The sequence below is a fragment of the Montipora capricornis genome, chromosome 13 (genome assembly GCF_036669925.1).
Source record: "Montipora capricornis isolate CH-2021 chromosome 13, ASM3666992v2, whole genome shotgun sequence".
In the NCBI taxonomy this organism is placed as follows: Eukaryota; Metazoa; Cnidaria; class Anthozoa; order Scleractinia; family Acroporidae; genus Montipora; species Montipora capricornis.
This window is the reverse complement of record NC_090895.1, coordinates 38,315,655-38,338,607: the sequence shown is the minus strand read 5'-3', so window position 1 is coordinate 38,338,607 and position 22,953 is coordinate 38,315,655. Positions and strand designations below refer to the sequence as shown.

At 38.4% G+C, this 22,953-nt stretch overlaps 1 protein-coding gene across 1 annotated transcript in view; it reads left to right on the top strand.

The window, feature by feature from the left end:
- The first annotated feature begins 1,094 nt into the window (after positions 1–1,094).
- Positions 1,095–22,953, top strand: part of LOC138030057 (very long-chain specific acyl-CoA dehydrogenase, mitochondrial-like) — a 26,333-nt gene continuing 4,474 nt past the window's right edge. The window contains exons 1-24 of the mRNA XM_068877913.1: positions 1,095–1,270; positions 2,432–2,486; positions 3,915–3,993; positions 4,549–4,613; positions 5,664–5,756; positions 6,182–6,223; positions 7,620–7,727; positions 8,159–8,185; positions 8,617–8,682; positions 9,351–9,418; positions 9,555–9,600; positions 10,552–10,637; positions 11,346–11,394; positions 12,285–12,330; positions 13,613–13,716; positions 14,860–14,964; positions 15,660–15,746; positions 16,469–16,531; positions 17,925–18,026; positions 18,532–18,629; positions 19,112–19,184; positions 19,487–19,559; positions 21,275–21,347; positions 22,266–22,341. Coding sequence (XP_068734014.1) covers positions 1,173–1,270; positions 2,432–2,486; positions 3,915–3,993; positions 4,549–4,613; positions 5,664–5,756; positions 6,182–6,223; positions 7,620–7,727; positions 8,159–8,185; positions 8,617–8,682; positions 9,351–9,418; positions 9,555–9,600; positions 10,552–10,637; positions 11,346–11,394; positions 12,285–12,330; positions 13,613–13,716; positions 14,860–14,964; positions 15,660–15,746; positions 16,469–16,531; positions 17,925–18,026; positions 18,532–18,629; positions 19,112–19,184; positions 19,487–19,559; positions 21,275–21,347; positions 22,266–22,341 — 1,782 coding nt within the window. The 5' untranslated portion in view covers positions 1,095–1,172. The remainder of the gene's footprint in view (positions 1,271–2,431; positions 2,487–3,914; positions 3,994–4,548; positions 4,614–5,663; positions 5,757–6,181; positions 6,224–7,619; positions 7,728–8,158; positions 8,186–8,616; positions 8,683–9,350; positions 9,419–9,554; positions 9,601–10,551; positions 10,638–11,345; positions 11,395–12,284; positions 12,331–13,612; positions 13,717–14,859; positions 14,965–15,659; positions 15,747–16,468; positions 16,532–17,924; positions 18,027–18,531; positions 18,630–19,111; positions 19,185–19,486; positions 19,560–21,274; positions 21,348–22,265; positions 22,342–22,953) is intronic.

Sequence of the window (22,953 nt, the reverse complement as noted above, 5' to 3'; positions counted from 1 at the left end):
GTTCACATCAGTTAATTCTTTTGGTTCTGCTGTAAATTAAAAATGCAAACAACAAAATTCTTTCTTCACCATAGTTGTTTGAAACAACTTGTTTATGAATTTCGCCATGAGCCCGGGAAGTCTTTAACACGTGAGCAGTATTCTAGATACTTCCATAATCCACTTTGAAATTATTGATTATCAAGGAAGTCATCTTATTAGAAATTACTTTTTATTTAACTTGCTCTCTTGCGCTTCGCTGAAAGAGTTTTAAACTACTTTACCGGTTACGGAATTTGCCCTTGCAAAAACAACAAGAAACTATTTCAAAAAAAGAAACAGTGTTTCGTTTCCTGAATGGTAAGGGCAGGAGAAACAATAAAACAATGTAGTGTGGGTCATTTCGCTTGAAATCTCTCGAGAAATAAAGATAGAAATGTGGACGCAAAAACTATGAACGGTGAGAAGCCTGTCAAGGAACATTAACCATTAACGAGAAGGACAGCTACTTGTTTATTTGCGCCAAGGCGAAGCAGGAAGTCTACTAATACCTCTTTTACCTCCAACTGCATAACATTTCAAACTCCGTTTCCCGTGAATCTTCTATTCTTGTGTTACATGCGAACCTCGGCAGATACTAGCTTTACAATAACTGGTTCCTGGTTAACCCAATTTATTAGTACGACTCACCACTGAGTGCGAAGATTGTTTCCATTCAGTCATTAACACGAAGAAAGATAACTTTGGATTTTTCAACAATATATCGCTCCAATCTAACCCAAAATCATTCAGATAGTCAAAACTTTATATTTATGACCCATTTTCTTCGCTTTTGTGTTTTTCAGCATTATTTTGTGGTATACTTCAGGTTCACGTGTTTGCATCTCATAGATGTTCAGAGTTTCAACTGCGATCTCTGTTTTGATTGGCCACTCTACATCACTGTGTGAATAGTTCACCCTGAAATTAAAATAGATACCGGTACTTTTCGTTTGTGAGGGAAGTTTGTTCAATTGTCGAGCCCTGATTGGCTTATTTGCTTGGTTGTGATTGGTCATCTAATTTATTCGGCTTAATTTTTGACAAACTTGGACTTTGAGCGGCTTAGCAACCTCTCAAGCAACTGTTACGTGACAATACAACTCTCTTTCTCGCGAAGGCAGGGAACACATATTTTTCAGGAATTTACGAGAATGTTGCGCTGTGGATGCCTTAGATTATCCCAGGGCCTTTCTTACTTTCCTAAAGGAAGATCTGGCCAACTGTTTTCAGAATCTTTGAGGCTTTGTCGGTAAGTAATACAATTTCGAACTACATTCGCCATTTTGTTTATTCGAATTAATTCTTCAGAATTCAAGCTTTGTACTGGTTTCCGAATTAATCTACGATTGTTTTTCACAATTGCTGATTCTTTTATTATACTTTTCCGTCTCATATTGGTAGATCATATCAAAAACCGTTGTCTGAATTGAATTGTGCTTGAATATTTAAAGTTCATTTTGATATTCCTCTCCTTGTAACTTCTTGTAGATCGAAAACAAGATCAAATACTTGTAAAAGGTTATGTAAAGTCGCGTATTAGATGCTGGTTTTGATTAGCTAACTCGCTTTATGCCGAGTTCCCCAGTTAAATTTTCTTCATCAAATGCCGGCCTTAAAACGTAACAACCGGTTGGGGGCGTGTTGAAGGTAGGGCAGTAGACATCAAACAACTTTATGAAAGCTTTGCGCTTCTTTCCTGTCCGTAGTCTTTTATATTCACTAAATGTTTTTCCTGTGTAACCCAGACTTTAGCACATTTACAACTATTCTTACATTCGTTTGATCCAAATGCAGATGTGAGTTGATATGCATTACGTCATTTGCACGGCCTACCGTCAGACGTCATCACGGGGGTTAAAGTGTTTCCTGAAGAAACTTCAATATTGTTACGTAATAAATGAGTTTCAAAACACCTTAAAATTTGCTCTGAGATATAAAGCAAAGCATAAGCAAAAAAGAGATGAAGAAGATGAAAAACTGAATTAATTTTGATTGTCTTGAATTGACCTAAAAATACAAGCAGACTTTATTTCACTTGTGTCATCCAATTGTAGATTGTGTGAAAATACCCAAGAGAGTGTTTTCCTTTAAAATTGGATAGTTTCATGTTCTTTCATCCTCTTCTTAAAGAACAATTCTAATCTGTTGAGTATTCCAAGATCTTTATTGGGAAAACAAAATAATTGAACAATCCAACAAAGTCTATATATTTTTAGCAAAGATCTCGCATGCAATCTGTAATGTGAAACTAGTCAGAATCTATAAATATTTGTAATACATGTACACTGTATTGTTTCATTTTGATTTTCCTGATCTGGAAGACTTACACAATGTACATCCTGACAGCTTTAGATTATTGGGTTTTCTCTCTTGATGCTTAAAATATTTTCTTTCTCATTTTCCTTTGCAGTATTGTGGCTGTCAGCTCGCAGAACACAAGACATGGATATGCAACAAGTGCGCAGGTGTGTGTTTACATAAGTACATGTACATAAAAGTAATAATTAATTCTGATTTGGGATTTCCCAGCATCAGATGCTGAATTACAGTTTGTGTAAATCTCTTCTTATGTCTCTATGATTTATGTCCAGGTTTAACAGTCATCGCTTCAAGCAAATTTTCAACCTGTTTCTTTTCAATAAATATTGGCTGATGCAAAGGCGGGTTTGTTGTGGTATAAAAACAATGCCCTAATCAGTAGTAATGTTCCCCATTTTGTTTCAACACATTACGGGAGATAATTAGACCGTGACATTAAGTTTTGTTTCCTTTTTCTTTACACCTTTGTCGCGGTTTTTCGTCCTACCTTCTTGGTACACATACAATGTAATTCAGCAGCAAATGTGATGGATGAAGATAATGGTTTTTCTGTGACCAAATTCACTATTTTCTCAAATCCCATAATACATCTTGTTTACCCTCCAAAATCATGTATACTCATTGTTTGCAATTTCTCCTGGGACATGAAGATGTCCCATGAAAAATTGAAAGCAATGCCCTTGCAAGATTTTGGGCGGTAACAATGTGTATGGGATTCGAGAAAGTAGAGAATGACTACTTAGATGTACATAGCTGTATACTGTACAGTCAACTTGCATTGGTTATTCTAATGACAGACTGTTTAGACTCCAGTTGGCATTGTTGCCTTTTTACATACCCACAACATAATTCGAAGGTGCCATAATAAACGCTAAAAGCATTGAAAAGGAACTACCATAGTTTTTCGGTTATAAGGCGCACCATTTTTTCTCAAAGAAATTGCTTGTTGGCCCCAGATGTGAGCTAAACTCAAGATGCATCTTACAGCCGAGTATCTTCTTGCAACAAAACTCGTTCAGGGATGCTTCTTTGATCCTCTGCCACCATCTTGTGTGTTAAACTCGTCCCAGTCTTCCCTTTACTGCGATTCCAAAATGGTGGCCTCACACCAACGTTTGTGATGATGGTCTTCAATTCTTAGTGTTGTTCGTCAAAAACACCCGCAAGAAAGTACTAATAACAGCAGGCTTTAAAGGTCTTTCTCTAAATTCTCATTAAATTTCCTGCAGCTGCAGTTCTTGACTGTACACTGCAATCTTCAGTTGAGACTGCATATTAACTGGCAATGAGTTGAACCAAATTCCTCTATACAAGTGTGCCTTGTATCCAAAAAACTACAGTGGTTTGCATGCAACATGTTGGTTTTTTTCAAAGGCATTTACTCTTCATTCTCTCTGCGTTGTCAATGTGTTTGATGGTTCTCATATCTTTGAGTGGTACTGTAACTTAGAAAGTTATGATTACCCAAGGGTTTCAATTGGCACTTCTATCTAGTGTGGGTATCAAATTTTTTCAGGTTGTGGAATGCTCATCCTATATGGCTTCATAAATATAGGTTTGATTTTGCATTGTAGCCTGCAGAGACCAAGTCGTTTGTCATGGGTTTATTTCGAGGTGATCCAAAAATGCAGCAAGTCTTTCCTTTCCCAGAAGGTAAAATAATTCTGATTCTTTATCAAATTGTTTGTTCAAGCTAGTCACATGTCCACCCAAATGAGGGCTGTACATACATGTACACTGTAGTTACTCTACAGTAAATCCCAAACTGGCAAAATGGCAACTGCTAACCTTTTTATTCTAAAAAAGCGATGCAGTGAAACATACCTGTATTCCCAAATTTGCAGATATTTTTTGTGACAAAAGGGAAAAACGTCTGAATTAGTCTCAAAGCCTTGTCTTGACTCACACTGCTGTTGTGATCTACTGTACTACTGCGACTAGCCAATCCCACACCACCATGCACTTCCACTACAGCCACCCCTAGCCCATCACTATGTGTATCACTATGCCACCAACAATAATAACATAATAACGAAAAAATTGACAACTGCAGTGTGTCAAATTGACAAAACAATAAATTTGATGTGAATACATGTAAACCAATCAGAAATTACTTGATGTACATAATATCAAAATCAGAGAAATTCCTGACCAGCTTTTGGTGGAGCCAGACTTTTTTAATTTTAACTTTTATATTTTTGGGCACAGTTTTGAATGAGGAACAAGAGGAAACATTACGAGCATATGTTGATCCTGTGTCAAAGTTCTTTGAGGTTAGATTTTGACTTCCGTTTTTTTCTTTAGATTTTGATCAAATAATAAACAGGAATAAACTGGGTCAAATAGATCCATTTTTCATGTTTTGGAGGTGTTTCTATTGCAATATTTTCTAGTAACAGTAGGTCCAGGTGCATGTATAATGTAAAGCCCTGTTTATATGGAGAAAAGTGTTCCCAAGCAGAAGAGTCACTCACCTAACTGAGCTACCCTGGGTGAGCCAATTTTTCCTACTTGTACATTTTCTTATAAAACGTAGCGAACTGTTTACATGGGGAAAAAATACATTAAGTGGCTGGGCTAGAAGGATGACCCACCTAGCCTGGTCACCCTTTTTCAGCGGTAGGGTCACCGTCCTAGCAGGGCCAACTTTTTTCCATGTAAACACTTTCAATTGGCTCGCCTCAGTCAAGGCAAGCTCATGAGAGCATGCACAAGCGCTGTCTTCCCAGTCCCCTGATGATCGAAACTGAGGTGGGCAGCTCTTGACACAGGGACATGTATAAAGGTGAATTCTTTTCTCATTTAAACACTGGCTAAGGTTGACTCAGCTGAGAGGGTAACCCTCTTAATTACTTGAGGCGGCTAACTGTCTACGTTTGCAGGACCTGGCCTAATTTCAAGTTTCATGTTAATGTGTCATTTGAAACCTAGAATGATAAATATCCTATGGTGTAGCTTAAAGGGTGGTTCACATTTGCATAGAATCTATTATAAATTTTGTGTTACAGGAAACTACAAGTACTTGATTGAGTAAATATGCAGTGGTCAAATTAAATTTAGTGCCTGCCAAATAATGGTTAAATGTTATGAGAGTACATGTATTTTTAAATCTAGGCAACTGTTTTTTTTTTTTGTAAAAAGGGTGTAATATATGGCGTGATTATAATCAATAAGTTTACAATGTATTTAAAGAGGGAGGCACAGTAATTGAAATTGACCTTTAACAGCTTTCTACTTTGCGGCCCTCAAGCAACATCATCGCGTCATGATTGTATCATTGATGAAATTACTTGACTGCGTTATTATTGATTCATTTCACGCAGGAGTGCAATGATGCCGGAAAGAATGATTCATCAGAAACGCTTGATGAAGAGACAATGGCAGGCCTTAAAGAAATGGGAGCTTTTGGTTTGCAGGTACTGTACCATGCACCTCAGATCAGAGTGGCTTGCAATACATTGTAGATTCGTTTCTCTCTTTTGGTTTTGGGAAAAGATGAACTTCATACATGTACATGTACATTTGTACTCTGTGTTCAGTGAGGTGCTTCAGAAGTGGTGGCCGGTGTTTTCAGTATTTTCAAATGATGGTGTGTGTTCAGGAATCCTCAACTTTGCTTGAGGCTTAATTTAAAGGAGCTCCTTTACGTGCACAATTGCAGGACAAAAAAATGACTCTGTGCTGAATGGTTCTACAGTGTGTAAGAAATTTTCCAAAGAAGACATCCCTCATTTACAGTACTATTAAATTAAAAACACTATTACCCTCTGGATGTTCAAAATTTTGTACTGCAGTTAGTTATTATGTTCATACCAACTTGTTGGCTTTTGTTGTGCTGCAGGTACCAACAGATTTGGGTGGAATTGGTCTTACAAACACCCAGGTGTGTTTTTTTCCATACAGTTTATCAGTGTTGTACTATGAGTGCTTGAACCTGAAATAAAAACAATAAATTTTTACAAACTGTGAATTTTGGGAACTGTGAAATTAGGAGTTGGCTATTCATAATAATAATAATAATAATAATAATAATGATAATAATAATAATAATAATAATAATAATAATAATAATAATAATAATTTAGCTTTTAGGTAGGTGGCTTTGGCATGTACAATGTAAATTAAACAAGCATTGTCATGGATCAAATTGTCACTCAGTAACTGTATGTTTTGCCAAGGCTCTCTTATTTCCTGTCCTGCTAAGACTGGGTTTAATGTCCATTTACTCTATATTAGCTCAAACTATTCTTATTGGTTCTTTTGAGTTCTTATTACCTCTATCTTATCCTTATTTTAACAGCTGGGTGTCTTGCAGACTTAACCCATTGACTCCTAAACCACTCTCTGCCCCCTCCCCCCCCCCCCCCCCCCTTTGTCATTGACAAGTAAAATCATCAAGGTTTAGATAGAGTCAAATCTATTATGTCTCACTCCCAGGGGTCAATATGGTTTAATTGAGTTTCATATTACATGTATTTTGCAATTTTTAAAACAGGTTACTTATACATAATCTAGATTTTAGACCACATGTACATACAGGCCATTTCCGAGTTCATGTCTGCCTCCTCTTCAAAGTGAGTCTAAGTGCGAAGATTTTCTTATGGTAAATAATTCTACTTTCCACATGAATGGAATTTTCATAAGAAAAACTTCGCACTTCGACTCGCTTTGAAGAGGAGGCAGACATTTGTTATTTACCATTACCTGGATAAACATTTTTTTAAATAGATTTTTTTACATGCACTACCTTATTGATAAAATAGTGCATTACCACTACACTACACTACACTACACTACTATTGCACATGTATTATTATGTACACTGCATCACCCTGCATTGCTCCTACAGTGTTAGCCTGCTCGCAGGCGGTTGGATGGTCGAAAAAACCGGAATTCGTAATGAGGTCGCCATCTTGGATTCGCGCGGCTGGGTCTGGGCCGGGTTGAGGGTCGGGAGGGGAGCGGTTTTTTCGACCATCCAACCGCTTGCGAGCAGGCTAACAGAGTGTATACACTTCCATGGCAACTCTTATATGTAGTTCTACATACATGTACCATACCAAATCCAATGCAAAGTTTACTGATAAAGAGACAAGATACTTCGATCAACTTGATCAAATTGCAGTAATGTTACATTTATTGGCATTTGTTTGTTTTGTAGATGACTGTACATGTAAATACTATTATTAATTTCATGGATCACTATTAAAGTCCTGTCTGACTGATACCCTGCAATAATTATTTATTTGTGTGCTTGGAATTGTTCATTCTTTTTTTAGTACGCTCGACTTGTGGAGATTGTCGGTGCACATGACCTTGCTGTCGGTATCATTCTTGGGGCCCATCAATCAATTGGCTTTAAAGGAATTCTTCTGCATGGAAACAAGGTTAGTTGATGTACACTGATGAAATGGTATATGAAATGAATCATAATATGAACTGCGGATATGAAATCAAGTGATATGGAATGATATGTGAACGGATATGTGAATGATATATGAATGGATATGAAATCAAGTGATATGAAATGATATGTGATATGAAATGATATGAAATGATTATGTGATATGAACTGCGGATATGAAATCAAGTGAAGATTGCGTTCATAACTGCTAAGATCATAGCTTCACTTGATGTACACTGTAATGAAGGTCATACAGTACAAAATAGTATAGTTTGTGGACCACCATGGTTTACAGATATTTATTTAATTTGACTTTCCAATATTACAAAAATTATAGCAGTCAGATGAAAAGTAAAGTGCTTTATACAAAATGATAAACTATTTTCTTTTCTTTTCTTTTCTTTTCATTTTAAGGAACAAAGAGAGAAATATTTACCATTGGTAAGAAACTCATTGTTAATAATTTTGCCCACCTTTTGTTTATGTACGTGTATAGATGTTTTACTCACCCATGTTTGAAAAAAATGTGAGCCGCAACAGCCCTATAATAGATTATTAGTACACTTTCTAAAGATACCTGCAAGTAATATACAATTTTAAAATTAGAGTGAAAAAACAAAACTAATGCAAAATGAGGAAATGACCACGCTCCCCAAAATCTCTGATTTTTTTTTTACCTTGCTTTGTAAGTCTTAACACTTACAAATGTACAGACCAATAAATTAAGTTTGTGTTTTAGCTTTGTTGTTAACTTTTTTGTTGAAATAATAATGTTATGATTATTAATAATTATTAAGCCACCTTCACACTGCTCCTCTTTTTTCTTTTCTCCTCTTTCTTTCTCTCTGAATGTGCTGCACTTTGTCTTGTAGGTGGCATCATGCCAAAAGATGGCTGCCTTTTGCCTCACAGAGCCAAGTAGTGGATCTGATGCTGGGGTATGTAAACTGTCAGATTAAATAAACTGTTACTGTGCTTTAATTTGCAAAGAGCCCACAAAAATATGCCTGCCATTTCCACCTCATGAGAATTAACAAATCAGTAATTAATGTAATTAATTACTTATTTTTTTAATTTCTGTAATGAATTTTTTTGTACACGCTTTCTGGTAGCTTTACAAAACCTTTTCCCCTATGTCCAGCAAAGTCTGAATAATATTTATTGATTGTGGATCCCATATTAAGCTGAAATGTGATACACATGTAATGAATGGTACATCTTAACTTGATTACTGTAAGGGCATTCATTTTTGTTTTTTGACTTGAAAAAATTAAGTGGATTACCATAAGTTGTAATTGGCTGTAAAATACACTGTGTAATGCTGTAATTTTGGTAATATCCTTTGTCAAAAATAATTATGCGTGCACATATGACATCTGACTGGCTAAATTCATGACCAAGCCTCTCGAATTTGTAAATTAAATTTTTAGCATGAGCTAAATCCCAAAGGAGCAAACTTTTAAGGAAAACCCTCGTGTTAACAATACAGATGGATGTAAATAATTTTGTGCAAAAATGGTGGTGAATTTTGAGCATATTATACCATTATCATGCGTATATAAAGACTATTGCTGTTGTCTGATGATGTAATGTTTCTTTTGCACAGTCCATCCGCACACGAGCTGAACTGAGCAAGGATGGGAAGCACTACATTTTGGATGGCGGCAAGCTCTGGTGAGGAATTTCAAATAAATGATAGTTCTGGCTGATGTTTTATAGATTAAATGTCACGTACATGCTTAGGTGGCATGAAGACGCTTAACGCGGATACCAGATTGACAAGTGAGTCTTTTTTCTGCTCTTTCTACAGGATCAGCAACGGTGGATTAGCAGACATTTTCACTGTTTTTGCTCAGGTACATACGAGACAATTTTCTCTCTACATTCCTTCCTTTTCAACTGTGTGAATTTTGTGGAATCACAATGACACCAATTGGACACAATATCCATCGAAACATGATTGGAGTGGAGATTGAAGGCCTTGTGACATGAAAGTTGATTAGTAACGGGAGTCATGGTGGCCTCATGGTTAGTGTGCTCGACTCTGGATCGATTGGTCCAGGTTCAGGTCCTGGCCGGGGCCATTGTGTTGTGTTCTTGGGCAAAACACTTTTATTACTTTCATGGTGCCTCTCTCCACCCGGGTGTATAAATGGGTACCGGCGAATTTAATGTTGGGGGTAACCTTGTGATGGACTAGCATCCCCTCCAGGGGGAGTAGAAAATACTCCTCTAGAGTCGCTTCATGCTACAGTAACCAGAGATAAGCGTTAGCCTGATGGGCCTTCCAGGCTCATAGCAGACTTCATTAATGGTGAAACATTAGTTTTAGAGAGGTAAACAACCTCTTTTTGAATGAACTGTCAAAAGTCACATCCAAACTCAACACCGAGAGCACCAAGACGCGCACGTACATCAACACGAAGAGGAATGTTCAGCAAGTACATTTAAATATGGCATGGGAAAATGTCACATTTGCACCTTTTTGACTTGCAACAGTTCTTTGCAACAAGTAAATAAAGGCACAGTTCTCTGATAGTACTTTGGCCAAGATTTGACGTACATGTAAACTAATGAGCGGAAGACGAAAACAAGCATCAAGATAATTTTATCTATTCAAAACTTAGCCCTTTAACTTAGATATAATTGCTTTTAGTCTCTTCTAGACCAAGGCTCCATGTCCTCCTTCCTCCACGTGGGTCGGGGCAAGGAACGCAGGCTTTCAAAAGGATGGAAATCGAGCCCATTCTGGACCATAAGATGTTTATTTGCTTTCATCAGAATAATGTTGTGTTTGTCTTTTTCAGACTCCAGTAAAAGACGAAAAAACAGGTGAAACAAAGGATAAAGTGACTGCATTTATTGTTGAGAGAGGCTTTGGAGGAGTTACAAGGTACAGTTGGAAGAGAGATGTTTTCAATGATACTTGGAAAAAATGCGAGTGCCCCTTTGTAGGAGTCGAACCGAAGACGTTCCGATTACTAGTTTGGATGCTCTACCACTGAGCTATAGGAGACTCTTGGGAGGCAGGCCATTAAACTAGGTTCATTTGACAACTGTCCCTCTCTACTGCTAGAAAGTCCTGAAACTTTTCGAGCGTATTTTAGGTGACATAAAACGCTTTGTGCCATCAAAAGGAAAACGTTTCTAGTCATGAAACTTTGCAATAGCCTCTTTCCAAGTTGCTGCGTGCCTCAATTTCAAACCGAGTCCCGCTGCACAACCATTCAAGTGGAAATGAGTTACATGTACGTACATATTCTTATGCAAATCAAACTCATTTCCCTCTCAATGGCAGAGCACTAAGACGCACTTCGAAACTGAGACAAACATCAACTTGGAAATGGCCCGTTTTTTTGTTGTCACTGGTGACCTCCAAAACATGTTCAAGGAAATTGTTCAATGAGCAATTTTTCTGAATTTCTTTTGGGGCTTTTAAGAAACAGGCCCCAGGTGACATTGTCTTGCAGCTGTATACTGTGTCAACAATGGCAGCAAGCGCATGTATAGGAGTTCTGTTGTAGTTTTTCCTTTTCTGTTGCTGTTGGTGTAGTGATTTTGTGTGTGTCTATTTCATTAATATTGAGTCCTTTGTTTGTAGTGGTCCGCCAGAGAAAAAAATGGGAATTAAGGCTTCGAACACGGCAGAGGCAAGTGAAACGAATCCCATGCCTTAAGGCTGGTATACACATACATGTACCATGCAAGCGTAAGCATAAGCAGGTGCATTAACTTGTCATCTTGCTAATTAGTGTCCTTTGTTCAAAAGATACCAATTATTATACATGTACTTTGTCAAAACACTAAGACGTCTATGTATGTTGCTTGCGTTTATGCTTGGGTTGTACGTGTAAACCAACCCTTAGTGGTTGATATGAGGGAGAAGTAGAACGCTTCAAACAGTAATGCATATAATAGCTCTATGCTATGAACGTGCAAAGCACTTGCATTGCAGAGTGCTTTGCACATGCAAAGCGTTCAGAGCCTGCTCAGTCTGGGAACATATGCGCACGTTTTGCATTTGTGATCAGTGCACTTACGTTCTCCATTTTGGGACAAAAATTAATTCATTTCACTATTCTTTTTCAACAACTTAAAATCCTGCACTCACTGGTTGGTTACTATCTTCAAAGTAAATGTTTCATTCTTCATTTTTCCTCTTGGTTCAACTTTAAATATTGTAGTGTTACAATGTATGTGTAATTTTCCTGAAGAACGATCATGCTCCATATTTCAAGCATTAATATTTTTTCTAAACTGTTGCCTTTAGTCTCTTTTAATGTTTTTCTTGGTCCGTTTTGTTTCTTTTGGTTAATCTATCTTCGTTCTCATGAGTTAACCTGATTTTGTATATGCCTTGTACTGACTTCCGGTTTCCTCACGCTTAAACTATTTATGTACATGTATTTGTAATCATGTTTTGTGTAGTCTGTCAGTTTTATGTAACGTGACGAATTGCAAATAATTATGAAGAAGCAACACATAAAGTCACTATTTTTCAGTTTTCATTTTACATTTCCTGATCACTCTTTTGTTTCAGGTTCATTTCGATAACGTTCCCATACCAGTGGAAAACGTTCTTGGAGGTATGTATAGCATAAGGAAAGGAAAAGAACTTTATTTAAGTGGCAAGTCGTTCCAGCACTGGAACACTAATTGGGGACACCATAAACTGTAATCAACAAATCAGTGCAAATCAAATTATCAGATGTTGGTTTTTGAGGAGAGGGGAGTATCCAGAGAAAAAGCCTCTCGGTGCAGAGTAGAGAACCAACAAACTCAACCCACACATGATGCGGTGTCTGGGAATGGAAGCCAGGCCACATTGGTCAGAGGCGAGTGCTCTCACCACTGCACTATGCCTGCTCCCCCAGTACATTTTATTATAATTATGGATTTACGGATTTTTCAGTTCCACCACAAACACACAAAAATACTATAATGACAAACTAGTTGCTTAGCAATGGGCAAAGAGACAACTGAAAAATCAGAGTCCTGGGCAGGAATCGAACCGATGACCTCCGTTACACTGGTCAGCGGTCGGAGGCTCTACCCATTGCCAAGCAATAGTTCATCATCCGTCCTACGGGCACATTTTAAAGTGGTACTATGATAAAAAAAAGCACTTCCTTTTTTATTCAGATTTTGAAAGTGTGTTTGCTTGACACCTGCCAGCAAAATATTGAGCTTTGATTTTTATCCAAAGGCTGTTTACTTTTTGTGCGTAAGTTTTGCATTTTATGCATGGTCCACCATTACTCATTTTCAAAACTGACCGACTGCACCTCAGAGGGTTGGATCTAGGGAAAAATTATGTCATTCACTCAATAGCTTAAAATTTCAGGGTGTAAATGCAGTTTATTATGTATGCAAAACACTAGTTTACAAATCTGAAAGCCCCAAACTCCAGTGCTGCTTATTAATTCAGTCATGTACAAACACATTGCATTCTTAAACTGGCGAGTCTTTGACGTCATTTTCTCCTCAACCCAGCTCTCTCAAGATTTTAAAGTTAGTAATGGCGGACCACTAAATTCTTGGTTTGCACTCAGGTGATCAGACAAAACAAAAGCAAAATGTCACTCGCATTTTGCATAATAATAGTGCCAAATTCCCAAAAGACAAATTACACTATTGTTCAGTACACCAAATGGCCACCAATGACATCATGTGCAAGCCAAGGATATGAAAATTTCAGTTAAAATAAACAAGTGTCTTTCTGAAATTATAAGGATAAAACTTAGGTTACTTTGTGTTTAGTTAACATAGTTTTGAAATCCAAAGAAAAAAAAAGATTTGATTTTTTGACCATAGTACCACTTTTGCAATTACTGTGATATCAGCATTGTAGCGCTGGCTCTTTTGTAGGTGTTGGAAACGGATTCAAAGTAGCCATGCATGTTCTTAACAACGGAAGGTTTGGAATGGCCGCTGCGCTGTCTGGAACGATGAAAGGGCTTATAGCCAAAGCTGTGAGTAGTTAATTGTGATTTTTTTTTCCCTTGTATCTAAGTATGTATTGTTTAAAGCTGACGCTATAAATCCATGTTTAAACAAAAAACAAGGCACTCTAGTGTCTCATCCCATCGTTAATTAAGCCATACATGTCCAATATCATCATGGTACTTTGCATAAACTTCACAATGTGTCACCCTATTAAGCCTAAGAACTTCATGTCAATTTTTTCTTCCTTGCTCCTTTACATGAAGTCCTTGGGCACAGTTCTCTAAATGAGCTGTAATCGCAAATTCAAAGGATATTGCGATGTAGCAAATAATTCAAAGATTAGATCAGGGGAACCCAACGAGAAGATAGTTCAAAAACACTTAAACATAGCGTTGTTAAACGTATTTGGGTATTTAAACGGTAGATATAGGCATATTTTTATCCCCTAAAAGTTTTTTATCTGTTCGGATTTCCTAGCTGAAAGTCTAGTGATCCGAAAACTATAGAGATCAAAGCTTACCTTTTCGAAAATTTCAGCCAGAAAAAAGGCTCCCGAAAATTCTAGGTGACCTATTTAGGGTGAAAATCCGTTGAAAGTGGGTAATTATACCATTTTTTCAGATGTTCGAAAATCCTAGGAGAGGCAGGCAAGCAAGAAATTTTAGAACAAATGTTCCGAAAATTCTAGATCTCAAATCGTCTTCCGAACAGATATTTTCCGAAAATTGACGTTGGGTGCCCCTGATTAGATCATGTTGAAGAATACATGTAGACAGGGGGCGATTGAACCAACACTTAGGATCGTAAAATAACTGAGAAGAAAGTGCATCTGAGACTCTATACTCTTCTTGGATAAGGACTCCAAATTGTTGGCCAGTTTCACAAGCTTACTGGAAGTTGAAAAACCCACATACTGTTCTCAGTTTTCTCGCTGGGGCTTGGAGTTTCTGCTGTTGTTGTCTATCACTGCATGCTATACCTGTGTGGCTATATTAGTTTGAAAGGCCTCTGATCTAGTGTAATTACAAAAACATCCTGTTTGGTGTATTTGCTGGATGCAGGATCCTCCACCAAGATTAAAACAACCTGAGATTTGTAATTAAGGACTGTAAGATGGTGAAGTGGCATACATTTACAATTATCGTTGAAATCTTTGTTTTTCGTGTCAGGCGGATCATGCTGGTAACAGGGTACAGTTTGGCAGTAAACTGGAGCAGTTTGGAGTTATTCAAGAGAAGTTAGCAAGGATGGCCATGTATCAGTATGTTACAGAGGTAAAACTGTCAAGTAAGATTAATTTTAATTATTATATGTCTGTCAGTACGCGCTATGTGATTAAAATCTGTGTCTAACTTAGCGGGCCGTATTGTATTCTACAGCACAACCCTCTGTACGGCCCGCTAAATTTGAAATTCCGATTAAACATTCTCCAGCATTCGTTTCTGTTACATAAACTAGTAAAACTGTTTGAATCTTGCAAGAATTTGAAACTAGTTCAAAAAGCTTCTTCCGTAAAATGTTCTGAAATTGCTGGCCATAGATGTTTGCTGATTTTTTCACCATACTCCATGAAGACACCCTTCTCAGAAAATATATGAAATAAAAAAAAAACGGTGTTCACCGTCCTTTTTCAGCAGAAAATAGTCATTCCTTGACGGATTGGACTTGGCGTCTATGAAAATCCGCCATTTTATCTATGTGCCCGCGTTACCATGCGCGCCAGTGACGCAAGAAATCATTCGCAGTAGGGTTGTGCAATGCAAAACCAGGGAATCACCTTAAGACGATTTTCTTGTGTCTACGATGTCTGTTTTAATTTTTTTAGGATTTTATTTTATTTTTTATGAGTGCTCAGTAAACGAGCACAGACAATACAGCTCAATAGATTTGAGTTTTCTACCCTGATAGGAGAGATAGAGACTGCTGTATTTGTTATTCGCACTCACATGCAAAGTTTCCGTTCTTTTAGAGTATGGCATACATGTTAAGTGCCAATATGGATCAAGGAGCAATAGATTTCCAACTTGAAGCGGCCATCAGCAAAGTGTATGCCTCGGTAGGTACATTGCAAACACAAAGGAAGTCAGGGCCGTAGCCAGTATGAGGCAAACCGAGGCACTTGCCTCAGTCATTTTTTTCGTGATTCTTTAAAATAAAGGGTGATTCCAGCGTTGTCTTTAAAATCTACTCATCATAAACACCTAGAATCCCTACGTAGAGAATTTAACCATGGACATTGCCTCAGTCATAATTTTTTTCTGGCTACGGCCCTGGAAGTCAAAGGTGAAAGGAAACCTCCACTCTAATAACTTTAAGTCAATGTAAATAATCTTTACAATGTAACTCATGAAAGAAAGAAAGCGAAGAAAGCGTTTGTATCCAATGTATTTGGTTTCCAATTTTCTTGGACACCCCCCATCTTGAATAATGGTGACTTGTAACGGTTGCCCTGCTGATCTCAGGTTAAAGCTCTTTGTGCCAGTACAACAGAGCAACCGTAACACGTCACAAATCATTCAAGATTGCGGCACCGAGGAAATTTCATAGAAGTTAAAATAAGTGATCATAATATTCATATTTCTCTGGCTCAAACACTTGTTTTGAAATAGTTTCTTACAAATCTGATATTAAACAGTATTTCCTACTGTTTAAAATTATTCTGAGGAGGGGAGACGCTGGTCTTTCCCCACCCCTCCCCCTTCCCCTGTCAAACCTCGTGTGATTTCGAAGTCGTTGTCCAGAATTGTTGGAAACTAGATTTTTGTCTTCCCTTTTCAGGAAGCTGCATGGTTTGTGGCTGATGAGTGCATTCAAATTCTGGGTGGCATGGGGTACATGAAGGTAAACATTCAGTTGATAAAATTTTGCGTCATTTGGTGCTGGCGCTTAAATATCGCCATTTTCTATCCCTGCCAATTGACGAAGTTGATGTGTTCAGTTTCAGTTTCAGTTTCAGTTTATTTGTTTTGCCATTTTACACATACCACATATTATTCAAAATAAAATGAGGCAAGGAGACAAAAAAAGCAGTGCTTATAAGCATGTGCCTCCCCATGATAAATGACAAATTACTAGAGATTTGTAGAGGCGAACCGAATAACTTAGAACAACAGTACTGTATAATTTTTCAAAGCGGTTCAAGACTCAAATCCTTGAATTTGATTCGTCAAGTCATTCGGATGTTTATGTGGAGACCACCTCTAATCACGGAGATCCTGTGTTTTCTGTCTTTAGTTCTTTAGGTAATTTTAAACAGCTTTATATTGTATAAGGGTAGTAAAAGACCAGTTACAATTTAATGAAGACTGATTAGTTAACGTTGCTAGCATTTGCGAACAAGTATGGCGCTCCCATAACCTCTCCAACTCTAAAAAACCTGTGTCGGACCTCGACCACAGTTGGTTCCTTTTCGAAACTCCTCAACTGGTCTACGCCCTTAAAAAACCTCTAACTTCATTGGATTTTTTCATAGACGGGTTTCATTGTTTTCATTCATACCTTTTATCAAATCTCGTGAGGCCTTGCAAATATAGAACTTATGCAAGGACAACGACGACGGCTTCTAGAACGTTGTCTATTTTTCGGCGTTACCGTAATAATTTCGCGATTAGTCCAGTCGGACGGCATGCAAAGTGTGTATCAAGACCTCAGGAATAAAATTGGTGTGAACGGTGATTGAAGGGAAATTTTAAAGTTCATGATCACTGCTCGCGTCCTCCGTATTAACTCAAATTTGGTCATTCACGTCTTTGTCAGGACGAGAACGGCTGAGAAATGTACCAGAATGTAGAACGCAAGTACGTGGCGTATATTGCCTTAAACCTATTGTTTTGTGGCATTTTCGTGTACTTGAAATCCTTTTTCGTGGCCTGGTATTAAAATGCCCAACACTGGCCACCGACACTGAGGTGAATAGTGTCGTTTTGGTATACACTAAAACAGTGAGATAATGTACGTTGCATAAGAGATGAATCATGACTTAACTCATTTACCAACGATGACAACATTTTCGGGCGCAAATCCCGCGCGAGTTGCTCGGAGGTAAATAGCAAAGGATAATCGGAGTTTGAGTAGCCAATCAGAGCGCGCCCTCAACGCTATCCACTGTTTTAGTATATACTAATCTAAGTTATTCGGAGTAAATTAAAATATGTCATTGCTGTTGTTGTTAAATAGTTGCTGTGTTTATTTGCCCCAACCATTTTCTTTTGTAACTCGTGTGGTTTTGTGTCAGGACTGTGGAGCTGAGAGAGTTATGCGGGATCTTAGAATATTCAGAATATTTGAGGGCACCAATGACATTCTGAGATTGTTCGTCTCGTTGACAGGAATCCAGGTGAGTCTGAAAATTGCGACAACGGCTTTTTGAGGGACCACTCTCCGCGAGTGGTTACATCGCTTAGTGCTATGTAACCAATTGCATTCGAACAATCATGAAGGCTGAGCGATTTGTCCAAATTTTTTCGATCCGAATCGATCTGAATCTATACGTTCCAGTTGTATTTTCTGTACGTATTTTGCTAATGGTTAGTTTGTGGTGAATCCTATGTCGTTCCAGTCCTTTGTGGGGGCTATACACAGGAAAAAATAACAGTGAGACAAGTCCCAACCAGGGAATTCCCAACCAAGTTCCCTGATTGGGACTTGTGTCACTCTTCCAAATTTGGGATTTTTGTTGGTATTCTTTAAATACCCTAAAATAGCCAAAAACGGGAATCTGTTATTTTTTCCTGTGCGAACGGCCGGTGTAGCGGTTCATTTGAAATTACACTTTTTATCCGTCTGTTATGCGGTTTACAACCTTTCAAGAACGCTTATTCGGTTATTTATTTTTTCTTTAGCACGCGGGTAAACGCCTAACGGAACTTCAAAAGTCGCTAAAGAACCCTGCCGGAAATCTTGGACTGATAATTTCGGAAGGTGTCAAGCGATCTAAGAGGTAAATTAATAGCTACTTTTTTATTAACCGCTGTGGCAAGAGTGATTTCACCCACATGACCAGCAGCCATATTGGATTACTGAAACAAAAGGAAGCTTTGATAAAAGTAGAACTCAATTCCCGGAGGATTAGTTTGGTACACCATCATGGCCACCATTCCTTTGTTTTGGAACACGAAAATGGCTGCCGTGACGTCATATGAAAACGCTCTATACAGTCCTATAAATGTGAGTTTGAAACTTGGCCCTAGCTTCCCGGGGAAAAAATGAATGTTTCAAGATGTTTATTTTAACTGAGTTCCTTGAGTTTTGGCGCTGAAAAGCAGTTTCTTGCATCTTCGATCTTTTTCAAGTTACCGTACAGGCGTGAAGCTTGTACGCGATTTCAAAAGTAAATTTCTCCCTAAAGGTATTTGTATGTGATATCGTGGATAGAATTTACATCCGTTGATGCCTTTGTTCGCTTTCTGTCTCTTTAACTAGGGCCGTTGGAGTTAAATCTGGTCCTTCACTCACAGAACACGTACACGCTGATCTGGCACCTTCTGCTAAACTGGTAAGTCTGAAATGCCGGCGGCAGTTATATCTTTGACCCAGGGCTGACCTGGTTCAACGTTTCTGTTGCACTTGACTGCGAACAAAAGAGGATACCCTGGGAAGTTGGGTGCGCATGTCTGGTGAAAAAAGGGTGATTGTGCGGGGCCCCTAAACATCGAGTAATATTGCGCGCAAACATATCGCACGCTTGGCGCCTTCTGTCCCCCTTACGCTTCGACCGCCCTCTGTCCCATTTTGTGGCTGGCCTTGGACCAAGTGGTAGGCCGGAGTCAAATAAATAACTGGAAATTTGTTATTTAGGTTTCGGAGTCTGCGGGAGATTTTGCTACAACGGTGGAACAATTGGTCATTCGACATAAAAAGAAAATTGTTGGTAAGTTAGTTCACGTATACGATCGTAACGCTTATGAAAGTCGAAGTAATCGGTAGTTGGCATTAAGACTTAACAATTCAGGATATTTAGACGATTTTAACCATGGGCATAACTATGAAAAAACCGATTTGAAAATTTATTTAAAAGAAAAAGTGCCCTTCGCTATGGTAAGTACATCCGACCGAGGCCGAGACAAATTCAGACGAGTGCTCTTAGCGGCTGTCATAGCATGCACAACTGGGGTTATTGAGGGCGCTCAGGTGGGTTTGGAAGTGCGATCGAGACCCACGAGACCCGTGAGTGTCGCACGTCACGCACGCGCCCAAGATCCCTCCTGTTACTTAGGCTACATTGTGTACACACTCGCGGGTTTATGACCACGTGAAAAGTTGGACAGCATAAGAGAAGCGCAGAGTTGGTCGAGGTACCCTGAACTTAAGAGGAATAATCTTTCGATATACTAACTATTTTTAGATAGGGAGCGTGGTAACTCCGACTATTTTTATTATTTACTTAAAAATTAGGATTAGGGAAGCACTTTTCTTCATAATGCGGGTGTTGAGAAGTTGACGGTGAAGGGTTCGAGAAACGCCCTTTATGAAATAAGTACATGTCTGACTTTTGCAGTAGTAGGCATCTTGGCAACCCAGTGTGAGAAGGTGATTTCTTTCAATTCTGGTCTTATTGGCCCCTAGAAACTTAAACCCTTTAAGTCTGAAGGGAGACAAACATCACTTTTCTCCTCACTTTATTCAAACAAAATGAACAGGGAAGTTTTCATGAATTTACGAACTCATCCTTGAGGAGAAAACACTTTGATCCTTCAACATATTCTCCGTACTACTTTTTTAATGAAATGTACAGAGATCGTTAAGGAGGATTTCAGTGTGGATATAGGGATTTAAGGGTGAAGGCTTGTTTGACTCCCAGGAGTGATCAATACGTAAATTCTCCTCACAATTTCAATGAATTGTCAGTCAGACAGGTATTTGAGAATAAAGGATATTATCACCTTCTTGATACCAAATTCTCATGACTACCCAACATAGAAAGCTATGGTACCAGTTAGCAGAACGAAACTTTCGATCGTGGGAATTAAAGGGGTAACGAATATATGTCGTATATTAAGTGTCGTCTTTTTTTCGTAGAAAACAACGTCGTCATATTCAGCTAAGTTCATATCTCAATCTGGAACAAAAATTCATCTTCCAAATCGGCACCCTTAATCCCCACGGTATTAACGAACGCTTTTCATTTAACTAATGTATTCTTGTTTTTCACGTTGCCATGTTACGACCAATAGCGTAGCTCCTACTCCACTACAAAAACACACAACCCATAATTCCTCTATTCGCTCTGACGAAGGGTTAACGCTCGAAACGTCAGCTTTTAGAATCTCTGTACGGTGGTCAATTTACATTATCAGCTCCGTTGATAAAACCAAATTTTCATATCTCAAGGCTTGCTGCCCTTGTTGTACACTTGTTAAATATCAACAGACACTCTTCAATGGGCGGGTATTACTCAATTTGGGAATGATGACTGTATAACTCAGTCTTTGCGTCATATTGTTCAAAATGCTTTCGGAATTTAGCATGTGTGTTACTTGTGCCCAATGCTCGCATCGTATGTGAAAACCTGTCTTAACCTTTGTCAGTGATGACCCTAACAGGAAGAAACAACATTAACCCTTCTCTTGTGATGCCTTTTCTCAGACCAACAGTTCTTACTCAAGAGGCTTGCAGATGCTGCAATCGACATTTATGGCATGGTTGCTGTTCTCTCCAGGTCAGACAATAGTACAGTAGTAAATAATGTATCATATATATCATATATCATCATATATATCATACATCTTTATTTACCCTCGGATTTTTAGAGTGGCTTGGTGTATCTAATATCTCCGGGCATTTACCCTCCCAACCATGATACACCACAGAAGACAGACCGCAACACCGGGAACTACATGCCCATGTGTAATGAATGCAACATTTTGAGGCAAAACTTTCGTGAAGACCTTGTTACGACCTTCCTCTAGTATTGTAGCTGCAACAAAAAATTCATTCTCAGTTAAGCACTCTTCCTCTGCCTTTTAGTGTGTTGAACTTCTGTTGCAACCACGTCAACTTCCTTTTGCTGTGAGGTCGCAGGTTCGAACCCCGGCTGAACCGACATCTACGATTTTAAAACAACTAAAGAGAAAGTGCTGCCTTTGTCATAAAATCACTCTTTGCTCGCCAAAACATTTTCTCCTATGATTTTCGGGAGGTCGACTTGTGGCAAGTCTAGTGTTCTCGAAAAAGGGCGTAAAACCTCAGGTCCCATGTCACAGCCCTTGCTGGTGATAAACATGATAATGTGTTGAAGATCCCACATTCTGTTTCAAATGAGAAAGTGGCTTAGTCCACGGTGTTGTGGCCTGGCTTAGTTCGGAGCGGGAACACCCATGTTTTCCCTTATTGATTGTAAACCTTAAATAACAAGAAAAATATCTCGATGGAATCTCATCTTCTGGGTGGGTCATTCTCAGGACTACTTTCAGCCAGACGATCAGATTCCATCGAGGTCTGTAACTCGGGAGTCAAACCATTTGCTAACAAGAAAAATGTTGCAACCCCCCTTCTCCCCTTTACCCTTTTAAAGTAAATTAGTTCTTTTAAAGCTCAAGAGGAGGTGGAAATGTTTTTATATTTCAATGCGTTTCAGAGCATCTCGATCACTGAACAATAAACTTAGCACAGCTCAACATGAAGCTCTTATAGCGTCAGTATTCTGCGACGAGGTAAGGTGGCTTTTTTGTAGTTTAAGTTATTCTTTTATTGCACCTGACGTCACTGCGGCTGTCTTGTTGGAAAGAACTATAGCGAAAAAACGCGCGTCTGACAGCACATAACCAATCAAAACTCGTTTTGATGTGATGTCCATACTATCATCTAAACACAGCTATTGACCAATGAGAGTGCGCGTACTATCATAATTATTTTAGAAATAATTATCTTACTAAGGTGGCTTTTTTGTAGTTTAAGTTATTCTTTTATTGCACCTGACGGCACTGCGGCCGTGTTGGTGGAAAGAACTATGTTAAAATACAGTAAAAAAACGTTCTCTGGCTAAAAATGTTTTTGAAAAGGAATATAAGCTTTCGGCTGTCGATCTACAGCCTTCCACGGATAAAACATTGAATGTAAATTAGTGAAATATATACAGAAAAGGCGAGATAAAAGTAATACAAAGAACAGAGTAAGAGTATGAAAAAAGGTGGCTATTGTGTTAAAACGAATGCTGCACTGATTAGGGATCGGCTTAGAGTTATTGTCAGCATGCTTGGTAGCAGAGGTGTGCCAGGATTCTAGAGTTTTTCTAATACGAAAAGAGCCTTTGTCGATAACTCGAG